At 29.0% G+C, this 24,924-nt stretch overlaps 1 protein-coding gene across 1 annotated transcript in view; it reads left to right on the top strand.

The window, feature by feature from the left end:
• The first annotated feature begins 12,133 nt into the window (after positions 1–12,133).
• Positions 12,134–24,924, top strand: part of LOC100197998 (uncharacterized) — a 29,484-nt gene continuing 16,693 nt past the window's right edge. Inside the window, exons 1-3 of the mRNA XM_065799512.1 lie at positions 12,134–12,159; positions 12,307–12,599; positions 12,805–12,920. Of these exons, the coding sequence (XP_065655584.1) occupies positions 12,149–12,159; positions 12,307–12,599; positions 12,805–12,920 (420 nt within the window). The 5' untranslated portion in view covers positions 12,134–12,148. The remainder of the gene's footprint in view (positions 12,160–12,306; positions 12,600–12,804; positions 12,921–24,924) is intronic.

Raw genomic sequence — 24,924 nt, 5'->3', positions numbered from 1 at the left:
AAGACAGTTTTGTGGCAAACATTGTATCTTGGGGCATCTCTTCTTATGCATTTGTTTGTTGTGTTGTTAAATTCACGTATAAGACCTCCAAGTGCAGTACCAGTGATCTTTCTAGCAGCTCCATTGTTTCTACGACCATCAGTAACACCCACCTCTTCTCTGCCTGTCCCAGAACCTTGTATGCACCACAGTTGCTATTAACTGCATTTTGCAAAGCCTGTAAGCGATCGTTTTTACTCAAGTGTTCAGTACTTTTCAAGATATTGTTTGCGATTTCACGAGATGGCATTTCAAAACTGTTTTATAAAACAATGTACCCAACTGTATTATAAAACAATGTACCCAAATGATACTAAGACAGAAAAACGACAATTACAAGCATGAGTTATCTGTATATCATATAACACAGTTTCTATTTTTAGACATGATTTATTCTAAACATATCTGCATGTTAACATTATTCTACGAATCAATTACACGCACGTTACTACTGCTACTAAAACTGTTAAATTCGGCATTGATATAACAGATTCGAATAATCAAAGAACACCATCTATCTTAAAAAACAAATGCCTTTTTTTAATTGTAATAATAAGTATTCGACTAATCACAGAACACCACTTTAAATCACGTTATGTTATTTTTAAGAAGAAGTTATCTCCTTTTATGATTTCATCAAATATAGTAACTTTAAAATGAATAATAATATCGAAATTGAGCTGAACTGGTGTCACACTTTAAAAGAGCATGGTTTGAAGGAAATGTTTCCTTAACAATGCAACTTTGTATGTATTTATGTTTAATGATAATTAAGTAATGATAATTGCTCCGGAGAGCGTTTTAAAAAAAATGAAAATCTACCTTTAGTCAACAATGGCAAACAAAAAGCTAAACTACTTATAAATTATGAGTATAGAAGCCGGCTTTAAAAAATTAACTTTTTAGATATTATCACATCTTTTTTCATTTAATTTTTTACTTTTTATTTAATTTTAGTTCTTAGAGGTATAATTTTAGTTCTTAGATGTACATCATTCTCTTTATTAAATATCTAGTAAAAAACAAACATAAATTCATTACTTTTTTTTTGAAAAATCATTAAATTTGTTTTTGCTGTCATATGCCAAAACGAGGCCCTCAAAGTATTTTTGCTTTAGGACCGAAATACCGTGAATTCGCCACATTTTTATAGCTTACTAAAAATGCTAACTAACAATTTTTTCTACTGAACGTGGTTTGATCTTAAATCGTCCCTTTTAATTTTGATATTTAAAATTTATTACATTTAAGGTCGGTTTTAGCAATTCTTGGCCAACCGGCATTTAAAAACCTTCTGGCTCCTGTTTGCTTCCCTGAATTGTATGTTATTATGTTATTTTTAGAAGCAGTTTAAATAAGACCATAGCAGTTTAAATCTTTTAATTGTTGCGTCTAAAAGACTTAAAGGATTACTCCAATGTCGAACAATGTTGATTCAAGATTATTATGCCTAATTAGTTAGAGTAGATCCAGAGTTAAACTTTTTTTTTGCCAATTCCATTATTCTCAGTCGGAATTAAGCTCTAAAATGGAGATATTTTTTTAATGAGTAAGAATTGAGTAATTATCCATTATCCCAGGTTTTGTGCGCTAGAAATAATCCGAAATAGGCTTTCTTTTTTTATCTAGTTTACTAATAAGCTTGCCCATTATCTTGTTAACCATCATTTGCTCAGAAAACATTTTCTCCGATTTTGATTTCATTGTGTGACTGGTGTTACTATGATAAAACCGGCCCTGATTACATTTACACTTTTACTTATGAACTATTTAAAAAAAAGTTTAATTACATTGGTCAACAGCCAAATGTACCAATGGTGAATTCATTATATTATATCTAACTTTACTGTGCAGAAAACATTTTAAAAAAATGATGTTTAGGCTCTAGCTCTTATGATACATTAGGTTTTACTTAAAAAAACCTTCTTTCTTAGACATTGGTTATATCGTTTCAGTCTTTCTGAGTCATCACATTTACAACAAATTTCTTACTTAGTCATTGCGTTTACAATAACATTGCTCCGAGTCATCCTTCTACTGATTATCTTATGTTATTTTTACTTATTATGTATCAGTCGCAGACATTTAAGTAGCGCATATGAGTTTTTTGTGACAGTTAGCATTCGTAACATCAAAATAAATCGAAAGTGGGTAAGCAACTTTTGTTGTGTTTTTGTTATTTTTTTGCTTTGTCTGTGAGTATGATAACAAGACAGCGTTTGATCAATCTAAAACCAAAAGTTGGATCATAGGGACCCTAAGATCCAACTATGTCTCTCCCTATGGTAAAATTTTGGCCCTCCCGTAAGTTTCTGTATATAAAGTTGGGGTTTGTAAAGAATTTCGTAAAAAGCAATGAACCGAGATGATCAGGCTTCTAAAAACTTCAAAGACAAATTCCAAAGGTTGAAGCTTAAATGAAGAAAGGTGTGTTTACTGGTCCACAGATAACTTTAACTTCCGGAAGATTGATGAGAAGTTTTTTTTTTGAATGATTTTTTAAAAGAAAGAAACTCATTACAGATAATAATAACTTTTTTACAACATCGATTTCTTTCAAAAGTCGTGAACTTGGAAAAGCCAAGTCAAAGCTCTAAACACTAGAAATGTTTTCAATGTGTTTATCAATTTTCAATGCATTGCGTGTCCTTTAGAAGTTGTAACATTTTTTATAATAAACTTAAATAACTCAATCAATGTACAAACCTAAAACAAACTTGTCTATTCTATTTTAAGTTTACTTTGCTGTTTGTATATAAAGTAAAAAGTTTTACAGAACAGAAAGGAACTCAAAGAATGTTGGAATTTTAAAAACGTTGGCAAACTTTTTTCATTAGAGCCTTTATAATAGTAAATACTGTAAATAAAGCAATATATATATATATATATATATATATATATATATATATATATATATATATATATATATATATATATATATATATATATATATATAGTAAATATTATAAATATACAATCTAACAAAAATCGTCGCCGTGGCACAGTTGTTAAGTTGCTGACTTCAAAGGTTTCGTGGTGTGATATCAGTTCCGGATAAAATTGATGTTGGTGAAAAAGGCTACGAAAACTATTTGACACTCTTGTAAAACACCATACCATCTAAAAAAAAAAAAAAATTTGTAATAAATTACGCAGTCAATTTCCGTTCTAAAGATATACGAAAATAAAGAAAATAAACAAGTATTATATTTAAGACTTATATTTATACAAAGAAAATAAACAAGTATTATATTTAAGACTTATATTTAAGAAAGATAAGAAAATAAAAATACTTTTTTTAAGATTAACGAAAAAATAAGAGTTTAATGGTATTATACAGAAAATTTTGGTTTAAAATTTTTTTTATTATTTTTTTTTAACCTAGATCACACAATACTTTTCTAGATACTATAAATGTTGCATTGGTTTTGATAAAATTTCATCAATAAAAAATTTCTTTTTATCAATGAAATTTTATCTTAAAATTTTTTTATAAAACATTTTAAGTTAAAAATATTTTATAATATTTTTAACTTAAAATATTTTATAAAAAAATATTTTAAGTTAAAAAGTTTAACTTAAAATATTTTTTTGATAATTTGTGTAAAAAATAAAATCAGCTGTGGTTATCTTATATTATTTTTAATTAGCAACTCTAACGTGAAACTCTTCAAATTTTTTGTATATTTGGTTTTTGTTAACGGTATTTAAAGCTTTTGATAAGTCATTAAATAGTGATAACATGATGCTGTTGTTGTCAAATCCGTGCGCATTTTGATCTGTTAATTTAATTATTACGTGTTTAGTGGAAGGGTTTGTTTTTTTGAAAACCAAACCGTTATATATATATATATATGTTTTTTTTTTGTTTTGTTTTTTTTTACTGAAACCATTATAGATTATAATATAAATTCCTTGTTAATTTTTAAAAACAAAGAAAGTACTATTAAAAGTTTATAGTTTAAAAACTTTCCAGTATTTATCACTTTTTTGTAAACTTTTGCTACACCCTTATTTAATAGTTTTATATGTTTTTTTAATAATTTATTTTATACCAAATAAAAAAATAAATTCGGTTTAGGAAATGATACTTTATTTTACAAACATTTAAAAAAACTAATTTGAGTCCTAAACTATGTAATCTGAAGAACAAAACGCAAAGCTTCAACGACAAAAACGTTTACAATTGCAGTTTTGCAAAAAAGTATGCTATCAATTCTTGTAAAAAAACAGGAGTTGTTATGTGAAGTATTCATGATGTGAATGCATAAGTAATTTAACTTCATTGAAATTAATGATAAGAACGAAAAATAAAAATTTAACTTTAGTTCATGACTAGTAGAGAAGGTTAAAACCCTTAATGAGACTATTAAGCTGGGTTGCAATTGAACGCCACTCTGAATGGCTCTTTTCCAACAAGGAATGAAAGTTTTTTGAGATGTAGGCGAGAGGTCAAAATACTGTAAGAGCAATTGTTTCTGTTGTTCCCCATGTCGATAGTTAAAACCTGTCAGAGAAAGAATATCTTTTTTAAAATCATCAGTCATAACTTTTTTTGCTTTTTTATACACTTTTTACATACATACAGTTCTTATATACATACAGTTCTGAGTTTTTAGTTGTGAGCTTTGAGTCAATTGATTTGATAAATTTAATGAAACCATCAGCTGATAGTGTGTATATATATATATATATATATATATATATATATATATATATATATATATATATATATATATATATATATATATATATATATATATATATATACTATAATAGCATATTTTTAATTAACTAATATATTAAATAACCAATATATATATATATATATATATATATATATATATATATATATATATATATATATATATATATATATATATATATATATATATATATATATATATATATATATATATATATACACTATAATAGCATATTTTTAATTTTTATTTTTTAATTAACTATTATATTAAATAACTAATGTATATATTATAATATATATATTATAATATATATATATATATATATATATATATATATATATATATATATATATATATATATATATATATATATATATATATATATATATATATATATGTATATATATACATATATAGATATATATAGGGTATTTGTGAAAAATTTAACTAAAATAAGAATGAAATAAATTAGAGGATGCTTTGTTTTATACATAAACAACAAAACCTGGTCAATATTATGCTTTAAAGTTATTAAATTCATTAAGTCATTAGATCTCCACAAAATAGATTCACTACGGAGTAATTCCACGTCAAAACAATCTTTTTTTTTTTTAAATGCAACCCTATGTCCTTGGATTTTCTTTATATTTTTACCATAGTTAGTACATTATAAAATAAGATAAACCCCAAATTTCAAGGTCTAAATCCCAACGGTTCGCGAGTAATGGTTGTTTTAATTTTGGCTACTATTATTGTTTTGGTCATTTTCCGCCATTTTTAAATTTACATTTCTCTTTATAAAACCAAGTCTTTAAACATGTGAATTCTAAAAATAAATGACTTAGTTAATCTCAAGCTGAGGAATTTGAATATATAAATAAAAAACTCATTTTATAATTAAAAAGTACCTAAATATCAATTATAAATGTTAAAACAATGGACACTTGCCCCAGTGAATTTTTTAGGTGTGCGGTAAATTTTTCAAGCTTAAAATTTCAAATAAGATCATTGTATGTTTGAAGAACATTGTGCGAAAAAATTATTTCTGCCAAATACATAGTTTAAAAATTAAATGAAAAATATTACAAAAAAAGCAAATATAGTATATTTCGCTCATCGTAGTATTCAAAATAAATAAAAATGATGCATACTTGAATTGATATACTATTTTTTATAATATATCCATTAAAAAATTATTAATTTAAAAATATATACTTATTAATTTTGTTAAAATCTTTTTTTGAAAGTTCGTATTTGTCTGATATTATTGTTGGTGCACTTAATAATGTTAATACATTGGTGATTGGTATCCAACAATAATCATCCCTTTTCCGCCAGTGAAACTGTTCAGATGGACAATGTTCAGTGTGGCTGCATAAACTTCATTTTTATATCATTATATTCTTCATCTTTTTCTTCGACGACTGCAATCCACCAAAACGAGTCAATTTTGGTAACTTGATTTTTTAGTTATATTAATAGATTTTTGATTTATATCGTTACTAGTTTTCTTAAATAACATAGATGTTTTCGAAACTGGTATGCAATGGTGAAATCCTCGTGTTCCTGGTATTGTTTTTCCCTTCTCAAATCGTTTATTTTGCGTAGCTCTAACATTAACCATAGTTTCTTTTTCAATTTTAAACAACTTTATTGTGAGCATTTTTTGAGTGCAAAATTCAAACATTGCATCGATTGTTAGTATTTGATATTTCTTTGGACGTTGCAAACTTGCTCTTGCTATTGTTTGTTTTACTGTACCGCCTATTGCATCGCAAGAAGATTTACCGTGACTGGTTACAAAAAATATCCATTCAAATTCCAATAAAAAATCTTCTGAGCGATGGCATAGATTTAGAAAATTTTTATAATTTTTATACTGTCCTTCACATCCATCAGAAAAGGTAATACAATTTGTAAATTAAAGGAAGGGTTTCTTTGATATAATTACATAAAATAGCCCGAATTTGATAGACAAAACAGGTATCGTGTATCGTATCGTCAGACATAAAACAAAGTGATTCGTGTAAAATAATGCCATTTACTTTATAGTATAAAACAACTGGGTGCATCCAGATTTACACCAATGATAACTTTGGATCTCATCTTGCACAACAAATTCACAATTTTCTGAAAAGTCACAAATCACTCTTTTTCATTCAATTTGAGTTTTAAATCTTTAAGAAACTTTGTTTGGCATTTGGAAATATACGAGTGAGCTGTTAGTTCATCAATACACTTCACTAATAACTCTATATAAGGTCGTGTCAGTACCTTGCCATTGATTAAAACTTAACTCGTCATCAAAATCAATTTCTTCAAGCTCTTTAAGAAGAAATAGCTGTAAGGCATCTGTTCCTGGGCAACTCAAACATCTATAAACCATACACTCTGAAATGTCACAAACCACTTAAAAAACAAAGTTTGTTTATCATAATTTACTATTAAATTATCTATTATAATCATTAAATAATTATAATAATAACTAAAATCATTATAATAATAATTAAAAGTAAAAGTAATATCAAATTTAATTTCCGTATAAACTGATATCTTTTTTAAGATTTCCTAACTTATAACGTACATTAAACACACTTATAACTGAAAATAAACCTTTTTCATTAAATGTTTATAAGTTGTATCCCATTTCATTGCATATAAAAGAAGAACTGCATTTTGATGATAAACACATACACACACTGAGTGAGCACCTGAAGGTTCCAATACTTACACACCACTTAGGCACGCAGACTGCAAAGTTTAGAAATTCCAAGATTAATCCCTGGATTATAACTTTAAATTGGCTGTACAATTCTTTCAGGTTACACAATAGCAATCGTTTTTGTACTTGTATTCTGTTATTTCTTCTTTTTCCAACACTTACATAATCTTTTTTACCTGACATTGTTCGTGAGTATTCATCATCTTCATAAAAACTTTGAACAATGGAGACAACATTAAGTGGAACACTTTTTCCAATTTTGTCCAATGGGAGTGAAAGTATGTCACTCTCCTGTTTCATACGACGTGCTGTTCGAATAGCATTCACACTAACTTCAAAGTAGTTAGAAGCATAGTCTCTTGACCAGATTCAGGAGTTAAAGTGAGAATATTTAATTTATTTTTATAGTCAGAAGCATTTATCTATTCTTTCATCAATAGTGTCAGTTTATCCAGATCAGATGCTTTATTTTGATCTGTTTTGGAATAAGACGTAGTAGAATTATCTATAAAATGCGAATTACTTATTCCATAATGGGCTGCTAAATCTTCACCAATCTTTTTTATTGATTTTTTATATTTTTTCATTGCAGATGCAACACGTTGATGTAAAACAACAGAATGTAAATTAATAGGAGATTCTCCTAAAATTTCCAGGGATAAATTAATATTAGTAGTAAATGGTTCATCTTCTTCTATCGATATTTCATCTACTTCATTTTCACTAGGGTGTTCTACTGATAAAACTGCCTTTGACTTACAGCAAGTACATAACTTCCACCCAGGTAAAACTCTTAATCCTAATGACTCAAAGTGTCTAGCCAACATTAAAGATATTGTATATTTACCTAAAAAAAAGGATATTTAAGATACGTGTTGTATACTTTTACAGATAGTTTTCATATATTTGAAATCAAATTACCTTTTATTTATTTTTTTATGCACTTTATAAACATCACAGCAATTGCCATTTTTCTTTTTAAATCTTTTTTGAAAGTAGTGAAAATGGTGATTACAAATGCTGAATAGTTCTTCACAAGCACGCAACTCAGATCTCCATAAAATGTTTTGACGAGTATCAGTGTCTAGGTAATGTAGTAAAAAAGTTTATTTATTTCTAGAATATGAGGTTTTATGGCATTCTGACTTCAAAACTTTACCAATATCACATGAAATCATATTGATAATGAATTTAAAAATGTTATACTTGCAAATTTAAAAATGCATTATGTATTAATTACATTATTTACGTAGGATTAATTTCAAAATTTAAACTAGATGAATATGTCTAAATTCAGCAATTAAACTTTGATAATTGGGAAAGACAAGGAAACAAAAATGAAATAAAAAAATACATAAAAAACTTTCATAACTTAAGAAACACTTCGATTTAGATAGGAATTATCATTTTTCCTAAAGTACTATGGCAATGTTTATACATTTATAGAACAAAAGTAAAATATTTACAAAACTATGTATTTGGCAGAAACGATTTTTTCGCGCAATGTTCCTCAAACATACAATGATCTAATTTGAAATTTTAAGCTTAAAAAATTTACCGCACACCTAAAAATTTTACTGGGGCAGGTGTCCATTGTTTTAACATTTATAATTGATATTTAGGTACTTTTTAATTATAAAATGAGTATTTTATTTATATATTCAAATTCCTCACCTTTAGATTAACTAAGTCATTTATTTTTAGAATTCACATGTTTAAAGACTTGGTTTTATAAGAAGAAATGTAAATTTAAAAATGGCGGAAAATGACCAAAACAATAATAGTAGCCAAAATTAAAACAACCATTACTCACGAACCGTTGGGAGTTAGACCTTGAAATTTATCTTATTTTATAATTTACTAACTATGGTAAAAATATAAAGAAAATCCAAGGACATAGGGTTGCATGGCCTGGGTGTTTTGACATGGAATTTCATTTTTATTAACATATTAAACTTTGAATTAACAGTACTATTCGTACGAATAGTACTGTTAATGCCAAATACAATCTTGCTAGTAGATTTTTGTTTACTGTATACTTTTTTAGCTATAAATCTGTATATTTTTTTTTAAAGTATCGTTAAATCATATATTATATATTGGTATATTTTTTCTTAATATTTTCTTAATATATCGGTAAATATCTTATCTTAAATTCAAGAAACTTCAATTTTAACGGAATCTTCATTTCTGCTTAGAGCATGAGCACTTATTCGCTATCCCTTAGAGCATAAGCACTAATTCACTATCTCTTAGACCATGTGGTAGACACTACCACGTTTACACTAAGAAACGTCAAAATGATTTTTAAAAATTTGGTTAATGAAAATAAACGGCTGTAAAAACAAACTGAAGCTTAGTAATGATGCAATACTTAACTTTGTGACGTATAGACGTTTTAATACAGATAAACAAGAATGAACTATGAAGTAATATATGAAGCTGTGATGTCTAATAACTCTGACGAAGTAGAACTAAATAATAACTAAGAGATATGGGCTTAGGTGAAATGCATTTTTTCTTAAAACTATATCAGTGTATTTCAATATTGGTTTGTGCACCTTTAGATTAAGAATAAAATATACAATAAATATATTTTTTCTTTAATTTGAAATTAGATGAAGTTATCTATCTTTATACATACACTGATGTTATCAATATATTTAAAGCATAAAACAAAAATTAACAGTATATTAAAAGAAAAACTGAGTACAAAACATTTAATTTAAATATATGGAGTAAAATAAATACTTTGCATCAAAATCAACTATAAAAATGCTTTTTTTGAGTTCTTTTGAGTTATAAAAGTCTTTGACTATTATATGCATTATTTATTTTTACTGATTGATAACATGTTTCTCCAATAAACATTACAAGTTATTTAAAGTGTGCTTTGTTTTATGAAATTTATATGCATTGAAACTTAAATTGGGCTCACCTCAAAACTATGTTTATGTAGTGTAGTCCGTTAAATCCTAAGCCCTAGTTTTTGAAATGTAAAGTTTAAAGGAAAGCCTTTTATAACTGCTTTTTATTTAATCTTACAAAATTGTAAAAATTCAACTTTCGCAAACAATGCTTTTACCTTATGACGTCGTCGCAGTACTGGTTTATTGCATTTTATTTGCAGCTAATAATTAATAAATTTGCAGGTAAACGATAAACAGAATTACAAAGGTTGTTTTGTGATAATAAAAATACCACATAATTTACATGAATAACTTAAGTCACAACGATTATTTATATTTGGAAAATTAGATTAAGCGTGACGCTAAAAAGATTAGTCATTGATGATTTATTAAAACATTAACTCATTACTAGTTACTCAAGTAAATTCGGTTTCAATGTTTTAAAACTATTTGCTGAATACTGAATATATATATATATATATATATATATATATATATATATATATATATATATATATATACATATTTTATAAAATGAAGGGGGGGGGGGGAATCCTTAAAAGTACCGACTGGGTTCTAAAAAAAAATAAAGTCCTCAAAACAGTATAGTTACACCAGTACTCAAAACATAAATAAACAACTTTGAAAATATGACTTCTGTAGCAAAATAATTGGGTTCATAATAATGTTTTTTTGCTCTCCTGAAAAGTTACACTTTTGCAGTTATACTCTTATGTCCGCCCATCAAAGATATCACTTAATATAAAAACGGAGATAACAAATTCCGGTCATGTCATCATTACAGAAATGCAGAAATAAAAGAAAGAAATTTTGAGTATAGAGCTTTTTTTTAATTTTCAACGAATTATTTTTTTTTAATCTTTGGTAACTTAAATTTGACTTATTCCGACTGTTTACTGAAAGTTGTCTAGAAATTTATATGTTTGAAGTTTACTTTTCAGTATGAACATTGTTAATTAGATGGTAAGCTGTTGCCAATTAAGTTGAAGAATTGAAGTTGAAGAACTGTTTGTTGAACAAGATAAACGCAAATACGAAACTTTAGAAAATTATTTGCACGGTTATTAAACCTTTCATTCGAAAAAAAACATAGCGCCATCAAAAAAAGCGGATTTAGAAAGTGAAAGTTTTTGCCAATGGAAGTGAATTTTAACGTCCTGTTAAATAATAAAAAATTTTAATTTTAAATATTTTAATATATTTAAATGAAGTTTTTTACGCTTTGTCATGCACCAGACAATATGTGTGTTAATGACGCAAGTCTAGATTAGATTTTGACAGTTAAATTTGTTAACGGTTAACCGCTATTGGATAATAATGTCCAACACTAAAGTAGTGGATTCTATTTTAAATTGGCAAAAGCAACGAGAGATAACATCGCAATAATGTAAATAATGTAATCGCTAATAAAGTATAACAATAAAAATATACAACAATGAATTAATAAATTCAAAATAAATATAGTCTAGGCTGTTAAGGTAGTTTTGCAAGACCAATTTAAAAAGTGATCAGATCGACATCTTGTCCTTTCGATCTACTTAAGAAGTTCTTTTTAAAACTCAATAAAGTTCCTATTATCGATGTATTTGCGTAATCCTGCGTCAAAAAAGTAAATTGTTACGTATTTGAAACCAGATCAAAATTGTTTCCTCGCAGCTGGGTTATTTTTAATAAAATAATTCAATATTTGTTCAGTTAAACTCTTTTATTCAATTTGATCAAAAGGAAATTCTGATAGCGTATTGTAGAAAATGAAGCTTATGTGTGTTTATTAATTCATGTACAAGTTTATTTACGACAACAAAAAACACACAAGAGAATTGTGATATTTTAGCAATTAATGACTTTTGGTCACTTATTAATTCATATTTGTTTTTTGTTTCTGTGATTTTATCATTTCATGTTTTAGACGTATATTAGAAACGAAAACATTAGATACAAAAAAAGCGACGAGCAATATGGGTTTACCATTGTTTGTTGGAGACGATGATGAAAATAAGCAGAGAAAACTTACTCAAGATTCTGGAATAGAGGATGATGAGCGTAAAATTAATGATGATATGGACCACTTGAATGATTCTTTAAAATGCAGTTGCTTCTCTTCATCTGAAGATATAGATTCATATTCACCGAAAACAGCTAGACGATCAGTTAAAAAACAACGCCGCATGACGCCCGTACCTTTATCTAACGCCTCTAAAGGTATTATTCAAACAGCTAGGAAAATATTAAACTTAAGTTATTTTGAATGAATTAAAAAAAAGATTTTTTTTTAAAAAAAAAAAAAAAAAATGATAACAAAAGTTTTTTAGTTAAGTCTGAAGCATTTTTTATTTTTAAACTTTATTTCAATAATAAAGTATTAGCGTTCTAAACATTGTGTGAATTTATAATTTATATTTTATAGAGGTTCCTATTAAGCCTAAAAATAAATTTTTGTTCGTCGAAGAAGAGGACGCAGATGATATCGACCACTACAACTCTGATGACGACTATATTGAAAATATATTTAAACTCGAAAGAGTAAGTTAGCTTTTTGTGGTTTGTTTCTTTTTACTTTAAAGATTACTTGCGCGAAGCACATTGACAGAGCACTCGTATGATTTTCTAGTTGAGTTAAGGTTGAATTTCTCCTTGTTTCTCTTAGCCTTGTTTATTGGTTAATGTTTTTGAGTAATCAGGTCGAGAGAGAGGGAAAAACCTTTTTTAAACTCTAAATCATTCTTATTTATATAAAAAAAAACTTTTATTTTATATTTGAATAAGTTATGATAATATACTAAATATAGTTACAACTTATTAAATATAAAAATTAATTAAATTATTAAATACAGACAATAAATAACTAGTTAAACAAAATAAAAAAACTAAGACTATTTAGAAATTTTCCTTACTTAAAAATATATTTGTTTTTTATTTGTATTCAGTGTTTGAAGTGGGGGAAAAAAATGAATAGTTTTCAGTGATTTGAAAAAAACCATACCGTATGTATCTATGTATGTTCGTATAAATTTATATTTTGTATATTCATGTCATTATTCTCAGTAAAAACAAGCCGTTTTAAAAACTATCGAGAAAAGCTCTCACTGCCCCCTACCATGGCGCCATTACTTAAAAAAATAAACCCGCTTTATACATTTATAAACCTGAAAAACTAAATAAAAAAATTATTGTTTTTGATAAGTTTTCAATTTGTTCTATAAATAACTTGCCAACGAATAATAATCAAATTACTCAGTTGGCGTTTAATTAAGATTATAATGTTATCGCTTTTTATATACTTTTTTTTTTTAACGCTTACAAAAAATATGATTATAAATAGAAATTAAAATAGTATTTTGCTTTCAACATTTTTAACTGAAATACAACAGCACACTTTACATCTCTATAAATACAGAAAAACTATTATTTATTATTTGTTTATTAGTCAGGGCCGACAACACCGGAGGGAAACGGGGGTGGGGGTACGTATAAAAAATAATAAAAAAAAAATAAAAAAATGGTCCTATAAAAAAGATTTAGATAAAATAAACTAATTTAAGAACTTAGAAGTAAAGAACTCTTCAAGAGTTTTCAAAGAAGAGCTCTAGAATTGTGAAGATGTCTTAATGGTAAAAACTTTCAGAGAAATAAAGAACCTTAGATTCGAGAAATCTTATTGGTGAATTTTTTTGAAGGGGTGAAGAACTTTAGAAAAGTGTATCTGGAAATATTTAGTACTCAACCCAATGTTATTCAATAATCTTTTGCTGGGATAAATAAACTGTAGGGTAGAGCGGGACAATTTAGATTAATGTTATTTCCCGTTAATTGTTTGTAATTTAAATTATTATGTCTCTCTTGGTCCAGACTGGATATTACTTATTTAATTTATAAGCAAGTTTTTCATAATTTTGTTAACACCATGTAACTGGCGTTAGGGGTAAATTGATTAAAAAGTAATATTATGTACAATATATTTGCTTTCTAAATAATTTTTTAATAAATTTATAAATGCGTTTAGAGGATATCAGTCTTTTTAAACAAAGCTGCTGAATTTTATATCCGCAATGACATAAAAACAACATGTTTGCCTCCACACAGCGGTCACATCATCTGCAACCGCTGGGCAAGCAATCTAACAAACTAATAAAACAAAAATGATTTGAGAGTTTGTTTAAAAAACTCTCTGATAAATCACTAGACCTTTTATCTTATGATCAGTTTTACCTTATTTTTAATACTTTATTGTAGATGTGTTTGCATATTTTAAGATTGTACCTTCTTCGTAACACTGTGAAAGAACGCAATTTCATAGTTTAAGTGTAAGGGGATGCATTCAGATATGGTTATGAGTTTCAGTAACCAGATATTAATTTTTTGTTACTAAAAACAATTGTTCTTTTCACCCAAAAAGCTCTCAAACAAAACTCAAACAAAATCATAACAAGTGCTAAAAACTTTAAAAAGCTGGGAAAAAAATAAATAATAAAGAATAGGAAATGTGCATTCCTGGATGTGTTTAGGCATGTTTTTCAACAATACTACCTAGTGATAAAAAACTAGCTCCAATCTAGCTTGTTTCTTGTAATGGATGGAATATACAGTCTGCTTTTGCATCAACACGTGCGCAGAGTATTCATAACTCAATACAAATCTTTAAACGGCCTATATAAAGAGCAAACCCGCGCCATCTAAGTGTGTAAAGCAAATAGTTTTTAATGAAAATAAATAATTTAAGAACCTAAATTTTTAAACGCTATTAGTAATAGGTTAATCTAAATTATTATTGGAGTATGGTAAAAGTTTTTGACCAATAATATTTAAGCAGAAAAAATAGATTAATCGTCCTGGTTAACCCTGTTTGTTTGAAGGAGGTATAACAGACTAGCTGGTACCTTGATATAGCTAGTAATATAATTATTCCAGCTGCATGTCAAAATCGCGCCTTTACATTAAAAAAAAATTGAAATGTAATATGTAAACTTTGAAAACTATAATCAATGTTGACTGGATGAGTTTTTAAAAACTACTCCAACTATCAAAAAATAATCACAACAAAGGTCACAATATTTTTATCGTTTTTTGAATACCTTGGTACTAGGTATAAATATCAAAGTTTTATTACTTGTTTGAACCTTATCTTTTACTTCCCCGTTTAGCTATAGGTTTGTTACGTTCTTAAAGAACCTTTTATTGACATGGAACTTATTATACATCTCCAGGATTTTATTATTGTTGTATTACTTTTGTTGGATTTAAAAACAAATTGCTATATTTTAAATATAGGAATATAAACAGGACCGTCCTAAAGAGAGACGTGTAACCACCTGGAAAGTTTTATTAAAAAATTAGTCTGCAAATTTGGACCCTGGAGTCGGCAAATTAAAATCTTGTTGGCAGTCGGCAAATGTTGACCAATGAGGACCTATTTTTATTGTTTTTAGGCGTTAGTCGGTAAGAATCTTTTTTTTTACCATAGTTGGCAAACCCCCTTCCTCCTCCCCCCCCCTCCTCCTCTTTAAAATTTCTTCGGGACGGCCCTGGACATTTTGTAAATCTGGCAAAAATGCTACCAATTCTTATCTAGACATTTATTAATTCAATTCTAATCTAAAAGTTTAATATTAATCGCATCAAAAAACACAAGAAATAAATACCAATAAACTTACTCTAAATATTGCTAATTACTTTTTGAAAGAATATCATTGAATAATTTTTTTTAAAAGCGGAATCATAAAATTATGATAATACGCGGTATTTAATTGAAGGTTATGTTAGTACAAAGACTGTTCCCTGAAAAATGATGTATTTTTATTTCGTTCTCACTCTAGCTTATAACTCTTTGTTTGTTTATAATTTCTAAAAACTGACAGAATATTATATGAAACTTAAAATCTGCCGATGAATATAAAATATGTATATACGCATTTTTTTTTAATTTGTTCCATCACGGTTATATTCTGCGGTAAGGAACTACCATTTAAAAAGGTTTAATTGTTGCCAATCAACATCAAAGTATTTTGCGATAAATTTTCTTCATTTGTTATAGGTTTGAAGATACACTAGTTTGGAGTTTGCTTCAGCCTAAATGTTACCTGTAAATATCAAATTTAATGGTAAAAAGCAGTTAAAAATAGTAACGGCTTTTTCAAAAGGTTTTTTTAATGGTTTACGTTAAAATATTGCTTTTCGTATTTAAATAGCGCTTCAATTTACGGATTTTTATGGTTTGTCTTAACTAAATTTTTTTAATTTTAATTCGAAGCAATTTTAATTCGAAAATTAAATGAATCTACCGCGAACATTATATCAAAATGGTTATTTTATTTGGGAAAACTTGTTAAACTAAAAAAAAATCGAATTCTAATTACGAATCGAATTAAGTTTAGTTATTCCAGTTTCCTTAAAACAACATTAAATCAGACTTTTACTTAATTGTAATTGTAATTACAGCGTAAAAACTATAATTGGTTTTTAATAAATATTTCAGAATGATTTTATTCAAAGATATCGCTTGATTATCTTATTGTTTAATTAAAGCTAACAAAAAAATTAATTAGATACATTTTACAATTTCTTACATTTCTCAACACTTTGCAATTCTATTTTTGAGCTTTTTTTTGTTAATAAATTTGTTTTCGACAAATGTTTAGCAATCAAATAAACGTAATTATTAGGTGATGCAAAACGAAAAAGAAATAAAGGCAAATATAAAATAGAAGTTCAGATAACTAAGGTTGTTAAACTTAACTTAAGTAAGAACTCAAATCAAAATATGATGAATAAAAAAAAATGAAATGTTATTGGTTCAAAATAAACAAAAAATGAAAAAAGCATTGAATAGGGATGTGTACAGGTATTTGTGTGTAGGTGTAACACCCCCTCCCCCCAAAGAAGGAAATTTCAAGTTATAGTCGATTTTTTTGAAGAATATAGTCGGTTTGCAAAAAATATATATATTACGATTAAATATCGGCATTTTTTAAAGAACGCAGGAAACTTGCAGAAGACCAAAGGCCTTATCATCAAAAAACCGCATTTTCGTAACATGATATTTTATGTATAATTTCTTTACAATATCTTCATATTTATATTCCGCGTCGTGTCCACAGTCTGTTTAGGTAACATGAAAATAAAAGAATGCTGAAAAGCAGACAATGTAAATCAATATAGTAATCGAATACACATAAATATAATAATACATGATTTTCAATAGTTGTTCATGTACGTATAAATAAATTAATATCTTACTCGACTGCCGGCATCTAACTTGACTACAACAACCTTATGTCGCGCATTGTGTTACCATTCTAATCCTTTAACTTTCATCCATTTAATGTTTCGTCATGCAATAGAGCGAGCAAATAAAAAAATAAATTGCTTTTACTCTGCATTTTCTGGAGTAAATTGCACAGCTATGCTCAACCAGCCTCGCTCTACCAAACCCAGCTCGATCCGACCAACCGAGATATAACATAACATAGCCAAAAAAAGTTTTGTCACGTCCGGTCTTCTTATTATATAGTATATATATATACATATATATACATACATTTATATATATATATATATATATATATATATATATATATATATATATATATATATATATATATATATATATATATATAATGTATATAATAAGAAGACCGGACGTGTCTATGTATACGTATATATATAAACATATATATATATATATATATATATATATATATATATATATATATATATATCTAATCTATAATATATATGTGTTTGAGAAAACATCTCAATTTGAGGGGATTTCAAAATTTATATAGTCATATTTTTTGAACGCTGAGACATAATACTATAAAATTTAAAACTTATCGATGAATATAAGTTTAGTTGAGAATAGTACAAAAAATGTTTTACCAACTTGTTGCCCTCACATTTGGGGTGGGAGGAAGAGGGTTTGAAATTTTAGGGCTTTTTTGTTCCCAGCCTCCAATCATCGCCATTTCAAAGCATCATTATTTGATATAAGTATAAGCATACAAATGTTTGGAGCTTGCTCGTCTGTTCCTGCATGTATGGAAGTTAGCTCAAACACCAAAAAATGCTGGATCCGTCATTGTATATATATGTAAATATATATATATATATATATATATATATATATATATATATATATATATATATATATATATATATATATATATATATATATAAAAGAAGGAGGCCCCGTTCGCATATTTACATACTCCACAAGGCGATAGCACACATGCGTAAAAATCAAAATGCAAGACCGGAATTTTTTTTTTTTAATAATGATAGACTGCCTGCCCCAACCAAACCCTCAGTCGATGTAGCAGCACTCCCTTGCGGGTCAGGCTATTTGTCAGTCGATGTAGCAGCACTCCCTTTCGAGTCAGGCTCAAATTTAAAAATATGTTTCTTTATAAAAAAGTACGAAAAATGGAACAAATGACTCGAAAGGGAGTGCTGCTACATCGACTGACAAATAGCCTGACCCACAAGGGAGTGCTGCTACATCGACTGACAAATAGCCTGACCCGCAAGGGAGTGCTGCTACATCGACTGAGGGTTTGGTTGGGGCAGGCAGTCTATCATTATTAAAAAAAAAAAATTCCGGTCTTGCATTTTGATTTTTACGCATGTGTGCTATCGCCTTGTGGAGTATGTAAATATGCGCCCCGTTCCACTAACAACGACAAAAATGAGTAAAAAAAGATTTTCTTGAAAACGCTATCACTGATATTTATTTATATACAAATTTTATATTTATTTTATTGAATTAAGTTGAGTGATTTTTTTCTGCTTTTTTTCCCCGCAAACTCTGCAATCACATCGCTGAAATCCAAAGTTTCTAATAATTTTGACTCAATAGTTAATCTTGCTATATTACTTAAACGACTATGGACCATTGTTGATCGGTACATGTTCTTAACTCTTTTAAGAGTAGAGAATGATCTCTCAGCCTCGCAATTTGTTATGGGAATAGTTAGAAACAAGCGATATGCTATATAAACATTTGGAAATACATCAATAATATTGGTTTCAACAATCCAATTTAAAACATGCAGAGGAATCAATGTGTTTTCAGTCTCAGATTTATCTTTTTTATGCGAAAAAAAACCCGGAGGCTGCAACTTTAATAATGTTACAAATTGTTCTATTTCAAATATGAAACTATCTTGAGTACACTTCTACAATTTTTTTCGCGCTAACTTGCAATTCCATGGTACTAAAATACCAAATAACTTATTTACGTGCTTGGAACCATCACTTCTTATAGTTAATTGTGTCACAAGTTTTTCAATAAGGATAAAAGATGTATTCACTCGAAACTTGTCGGATACACTTAATGAATCAACTTGGTTTTCTCCCTTGCTCGATTTTTTAATTACCTTTCTTTTGTTCTTATCAGAATAGTCTTTTTCAATAAACGAGCTAAGTTTTTTTAATTCATTCTCAAATCTCGTAAAGTCGTTTCGTAAGTTTTTTACAAAGTCAATTAGTGAAAATAACATACTGCTTGCTGTATGCAAATCTAATTCAACTTTTTGAAGAAATTTACTAACTGCATTAAACCTCTTAAGTATGTGATGCCAAAGTACAGCCATGAATGCAAACTCTAGCTTAGTGATCTTATTTAATAAACACAAAGCTTCATGACGAGTATCATATTTTTCTTCTGTATCCTCAGGTATATGACATAGCGCTGCATGAATCCCATCAAAATTTTCTACCAAACTTTTTAAAGCATCTGACCTACATGACCATCGTGTATCTGATAGGCGCTTGAGTGTAGCATGATTTCCTTTCAATAAATCCCATCTATATGTTGAAGCTACAAAAAATGAATACAAACTCTAGAGAACGCCAAAATAGTTGATAGAATTGATGCACTCACTGACACTGCACTGCCCTACTAAATTTAAAGAATGTCCGGCGCAGGGGATATAAAAAGCTAATTCACTCCGCTCTTTTAAACGTGCCTGTAATCCAGAATATTTACCAGACATATTGCTTGCATTATCGTATGCCTGTCCCCGACAATTGGTTATATCAATATCATATCTTTCCAGTAGATCTAAAATGTCAGTAATCAAACCTTTACCGTCGTGGCTTTTAATTTGTAGAAAACAAAAAATTCGTTCATACACGGGCCATTTAGATAATAACGTAATATCACAGAAAGTTGATCCACGTGAGAAATATCAGGAGTCGAATCTACGATAATTCCCCAGTATTTTGCTTTTTTTATTTCGATAATAATGTGCGTTAAAACTTTTTGAGACATAATATCAATTAGGTATTCAAAAATAGTTTTAGACAAATAATTTACATTACCTTTGCCTTTATTTGCAAAAGTGTCAATGTGTTGCTTTAAAACTGGATCAAATTGAGTCAACAGTTCTAACATGCCTAAGTAATTAAATTAAAAAAAATAATAATAAGTGACAATTTATAGAACAAAAATATTAACTGCCTAAAAAGTAAATTGTTTGTTTAGCAGATGTTAGAGGTGTCATTAAAGATAGTAACAATTGGAGTACCTGAGTCAAGCTCATTGTTATGCATTATAGATTCAACACTTTCAACTTCTTGAATTTCATTTGAAGGACCTTGGCAGGCTACCTCATTTTCCGTGCTATTGTTTTAATCTTTTCTTTCATTGTTTTTATTATTATCTACAGTTTGTGGAAATTGCATAATAGTTTGGTTTGATGAAAAAAAGTTTGTCATTTTCGGAAGTTTAGCTACCATTTCCTCTCTCTCTTTCTTCAATCTTCTTTTACAAGCTCCACTTTCATATTTTCTTAGCATTTTAATTATAACTGTATAACCTGAAAAGTGTTGAACTGTTCTTTTTTTTTCTTCCACGAATTTAGCGCTTCAGCTATTAAATGCATTCACACAAGAACTCTTTCGTGCGGAAGTACAAAAGAATTGTAGAATTGCAATCGTTAATGCATTTTCAATAACAATATAATTATTCAAGTCGTTAATAATTTTCCAAAGGGAATTGTTTTTGTAGCAATTTGTACAAATATTACATCGAATTATTGCTATAAGGCACTGCTACCAGTAATTTTTTTTTTGTAGAAGTAGTTGCGCTCCATCGTTGTCAAAGACCGGAAAAAATATATAATACAGCGTTTTTGTTGACAGTTATTTTATTTTTGTGCTTTTGTTTTCAGACAATTTAGTAAATTTAACTTTGGCTCTTTTAAGTTAATAAAAGATTTAATTTTCAGAGTTAATAAAAAATTATTTACTTTGAATCGGGGCCCCTAAAATTGTGGGGCCCGGGGCTATAGCCCCCCCCCCCCCCCGTTGATCCGCCACTGATATATATTCCGAAGCTTCGATAACTGTTTTTTTTTAAGAAAAGTTTTTATTTTTACGTTACTACAAACATTTCATATTCATACTATTATTAAAAGTTACCAATAATTACGCGTTACATGTGTTACCAATAATCAAGCGTTACAAATGTTTGAAATGCGTTTTAAAAGCTAAAAACTTTTTTTTATTATTGTTTGTTTATTTCGCCTTTTTCTATAAATACAATTTTCATATACAAACATATATAGTAAAGTAAATAGCTGGAGCAAGAAGAAGACATAATGTCTTATCACCGAGCTCCATTTTTATAAAATCGTGAAATACAAATATCATATTAAAAAGACGCAAATATATAAACTAGAAGATTTTTTTTTTTTTTTTTTTTTAAACATCTTCGCTTCCAACAAGGCTACAAGCAGCCACTAATTAAAGTTGGAAGTTACTGTAAGAGAAAAGATGAAGGTTGTAGAGCAAGATAACGATTGACAGACGATTTAAAAGATTGCAAATTATATGAATCAGGAAAGCAAGATGAAGGTAGCGAATTCCAAAGAACTGATGTTCGAGGAAAAAAACTAGACGAATAAGCGTTTCTGGAGCACTTAGGAACAGTCACAGAAAAAGGATGACACTTAATTGAATGACGAGTAACACGAGAACGAATTTTAGTAGATGGCTGCAAGAGCAGGTCCAACTATGTTTACAATGCGCTTTTGCACCTTGTCTAAAAGAGAAAGGACATCATTAGAAGATCCGCCCCAGATATAGCAACAGTATTCCATACAAGGCCGGATTTGAGATTTATAGAGATAGAGAATAGAATCCAGAGTAAGAAAGTGGCAAGCTCGATAAAGAGATGCAACCTTAGCAGATGCTAATTTTGCAACTGATTTGATATATGGTTTCCAAGAAAGATTGGAAGTAAGAGTTAATCCTAGAAGATGAAGAGTAGGTGACTCATCGAGTACATCACCGTTCATAAATATAGGAAGATCTAAATTATTGCGATAACGATTGGCTGAAAAAAATTGAGTTTTATCTGAATTAAAGTTCACCAGCCACTGTGAGCCCCATGCTGTAGCAGAAGTGAGATCCTTTTCAAGCTCAAATGCCCCCTCCAGGCAATCAGAGGGTGTTGGTTTCTTATCACGACAAGAATAAATGGTAGTATCATCAGCAAACAATGCCACCTTAGATGTGAGAATATCTGGAAGATCGTTAATGTAAATTAAAAAGAGTATAGGGCCAAGGATAGAACCTTGAGGAACCCCTGAAGTTACAGAATAAGAAGAAGAGTGTTGTCCATCGAGGACAACTTTTATGCTACGATTGGAAAGGAAGGATTCAATGATCTTAAAGATGTTGCCGGATACACCATAAGAAGAAAGCTTATGGAGAAGACCAGCATGCCAAACTTTATCAAACGCTTTTGAAATGTCAAGAGCGATGGCCTTAACCTCTCCACCTTCATCTAATGCACGATAAAACCTGTCAGTTATTACTGTTAGCAAATCAGCTGTAGAACGAGAAGATCGAAATCCATATTGATGGTCAGAAAGTAAGTTATTAGATTCAAGATGAGAAATTAAGTGTTTGTTAATTAAAAAAAAAATTTTGCTTATGATAGGAAGAAGACTTATGGGACGGTAGTTAGACGAATCAGATCGCTCCCCAGAATTTTTGAAGATAGGGATAATAGATGCGGCTTTCCAGCAGGCTGGAAAACAAGACTCTGATAAGCACTTGTTGAATAGTTTTGAGAGTATAGACGACAGCTCCGGAGAACACTTCTGCAAGACAATAACAGGTATGTTGTCTGGGCCACAAGCTGTAGAAGAGTCTAGGCAGGAGATCACTTTAGATACAGATGCTGGAGTGATATAAATGTCAAGCAATGGATCAACCTGTTTGTTGGCAATATCAGGTAGAACGCAAATAGTGGAATCAAGAGATGAAATTGATGAAAAGTTTTTAGCAAACAGTTCGGCTTTGTCTTTAGGTGAGGTGACAAAGTCTGAACCATACAAGAGAGGTGGAATTATAGATTTGCCCTTATTATTGATATTATTAAAGATTCTCCAGAAGTCACGAGAGCCTAATTTTTGAGATGAGATACGAGATATCATGACCTGAGAATAGCGGGTTTTGGTGTTAGACAAAATCTTTTTACAGTTGTTTCTAGCAGTAATAAACAGACGTCTGTTTTCTGGAGAATTGTTTTGCTGATAAATATGGAAGTAACGGTTTCGATTGGCAATCGCAGCAGCACAGTGTGAGGAAAACCATGGAGGAGAGTGAGGCTTGACCTGGAATCGTCGAGAGGGAATAAAAGATTCCATGCCAGCCTGAATCCACGAAGTTATGTAAGAAGCACATTTGTCGACAGGAAGTTGAAAGGTTTCTACCCAAGGGCTATCACGAAGAAAATCACGGAAAGAATCCCAGTCAGCTTTACTGTAGTTGTAAGAGGTTCGATAATAGGGGGATTCAGGTGATGAAGAAGAATGAGATATTAGTTTTAAAGAGATCAAACTGTGATCAGAAGCACCTAAGGGTGAATGTGGAGAAACTGAGCACTGACTAGGATCAGAAACAAGACATAAGTCTAGTAGAGAAGGTAAATGATTAGGGTTGTCAGGAAAGCGAGTTGGAAAGTTGACTATTTGAGTTAGGGATTGAGAAAGGCAAAAGTTGTGGGCTTTAATGCCTGCAGAGTCACTGACACTAGAGCCAAGCCATTCAGAGTGGTGAGCATTAAAGTCACCGACAACAAATACATTAGCTGATGGATAAAGAGAGAGGGCTTGGTCAATATGATCAGAAATAACATCAAAAAGAGTGCAGTCTTGAGATGAAGGAGAGCGATATAGAACAAAGAGAAAGGCAATAGAGTGAAGTGATGCTAAACGAAAGCACATGAAAGAATAGTCTGTGGATTCAAACCTAGTTTCACGACAAACAGGTGAATTCTTACGAATGTAAATGCCCAGGCCAAGCATGTGACTATTAGAGTCTTTACGAATCAGAGGAAGATAACCATCAACACTAAGATCACATGATGAGACAGCTGAACTCAAATTAGTCTCACAAAGAGCAAGTAGGTCTGGTGAACTTTGCAAGAGATAAGACTCAACAAAAGAAAAGTTACTTCGAAGACCACGAATATTAGTGAATGATAGGTTTAGAGAACTTTAGATAATATATAGTATTG

The sequence above is a fragment of the Hydra vulgaris genome, chromosome 06, assembly GCF_038396675.1.
Source record: "Hydra vulgaris chromosome 06, alternate assembly HydraT2T_AEP".
Taxonomy (NCBI): Eukaryota; Metazoa; Cnidaria; class Hydrozoa; order Anthoathecata; family Hydridae; genus Hydra; species Hydra vulgaris.
This window is presented reverse-complemented; position numbering and strand designations above follow the sequence as displayed.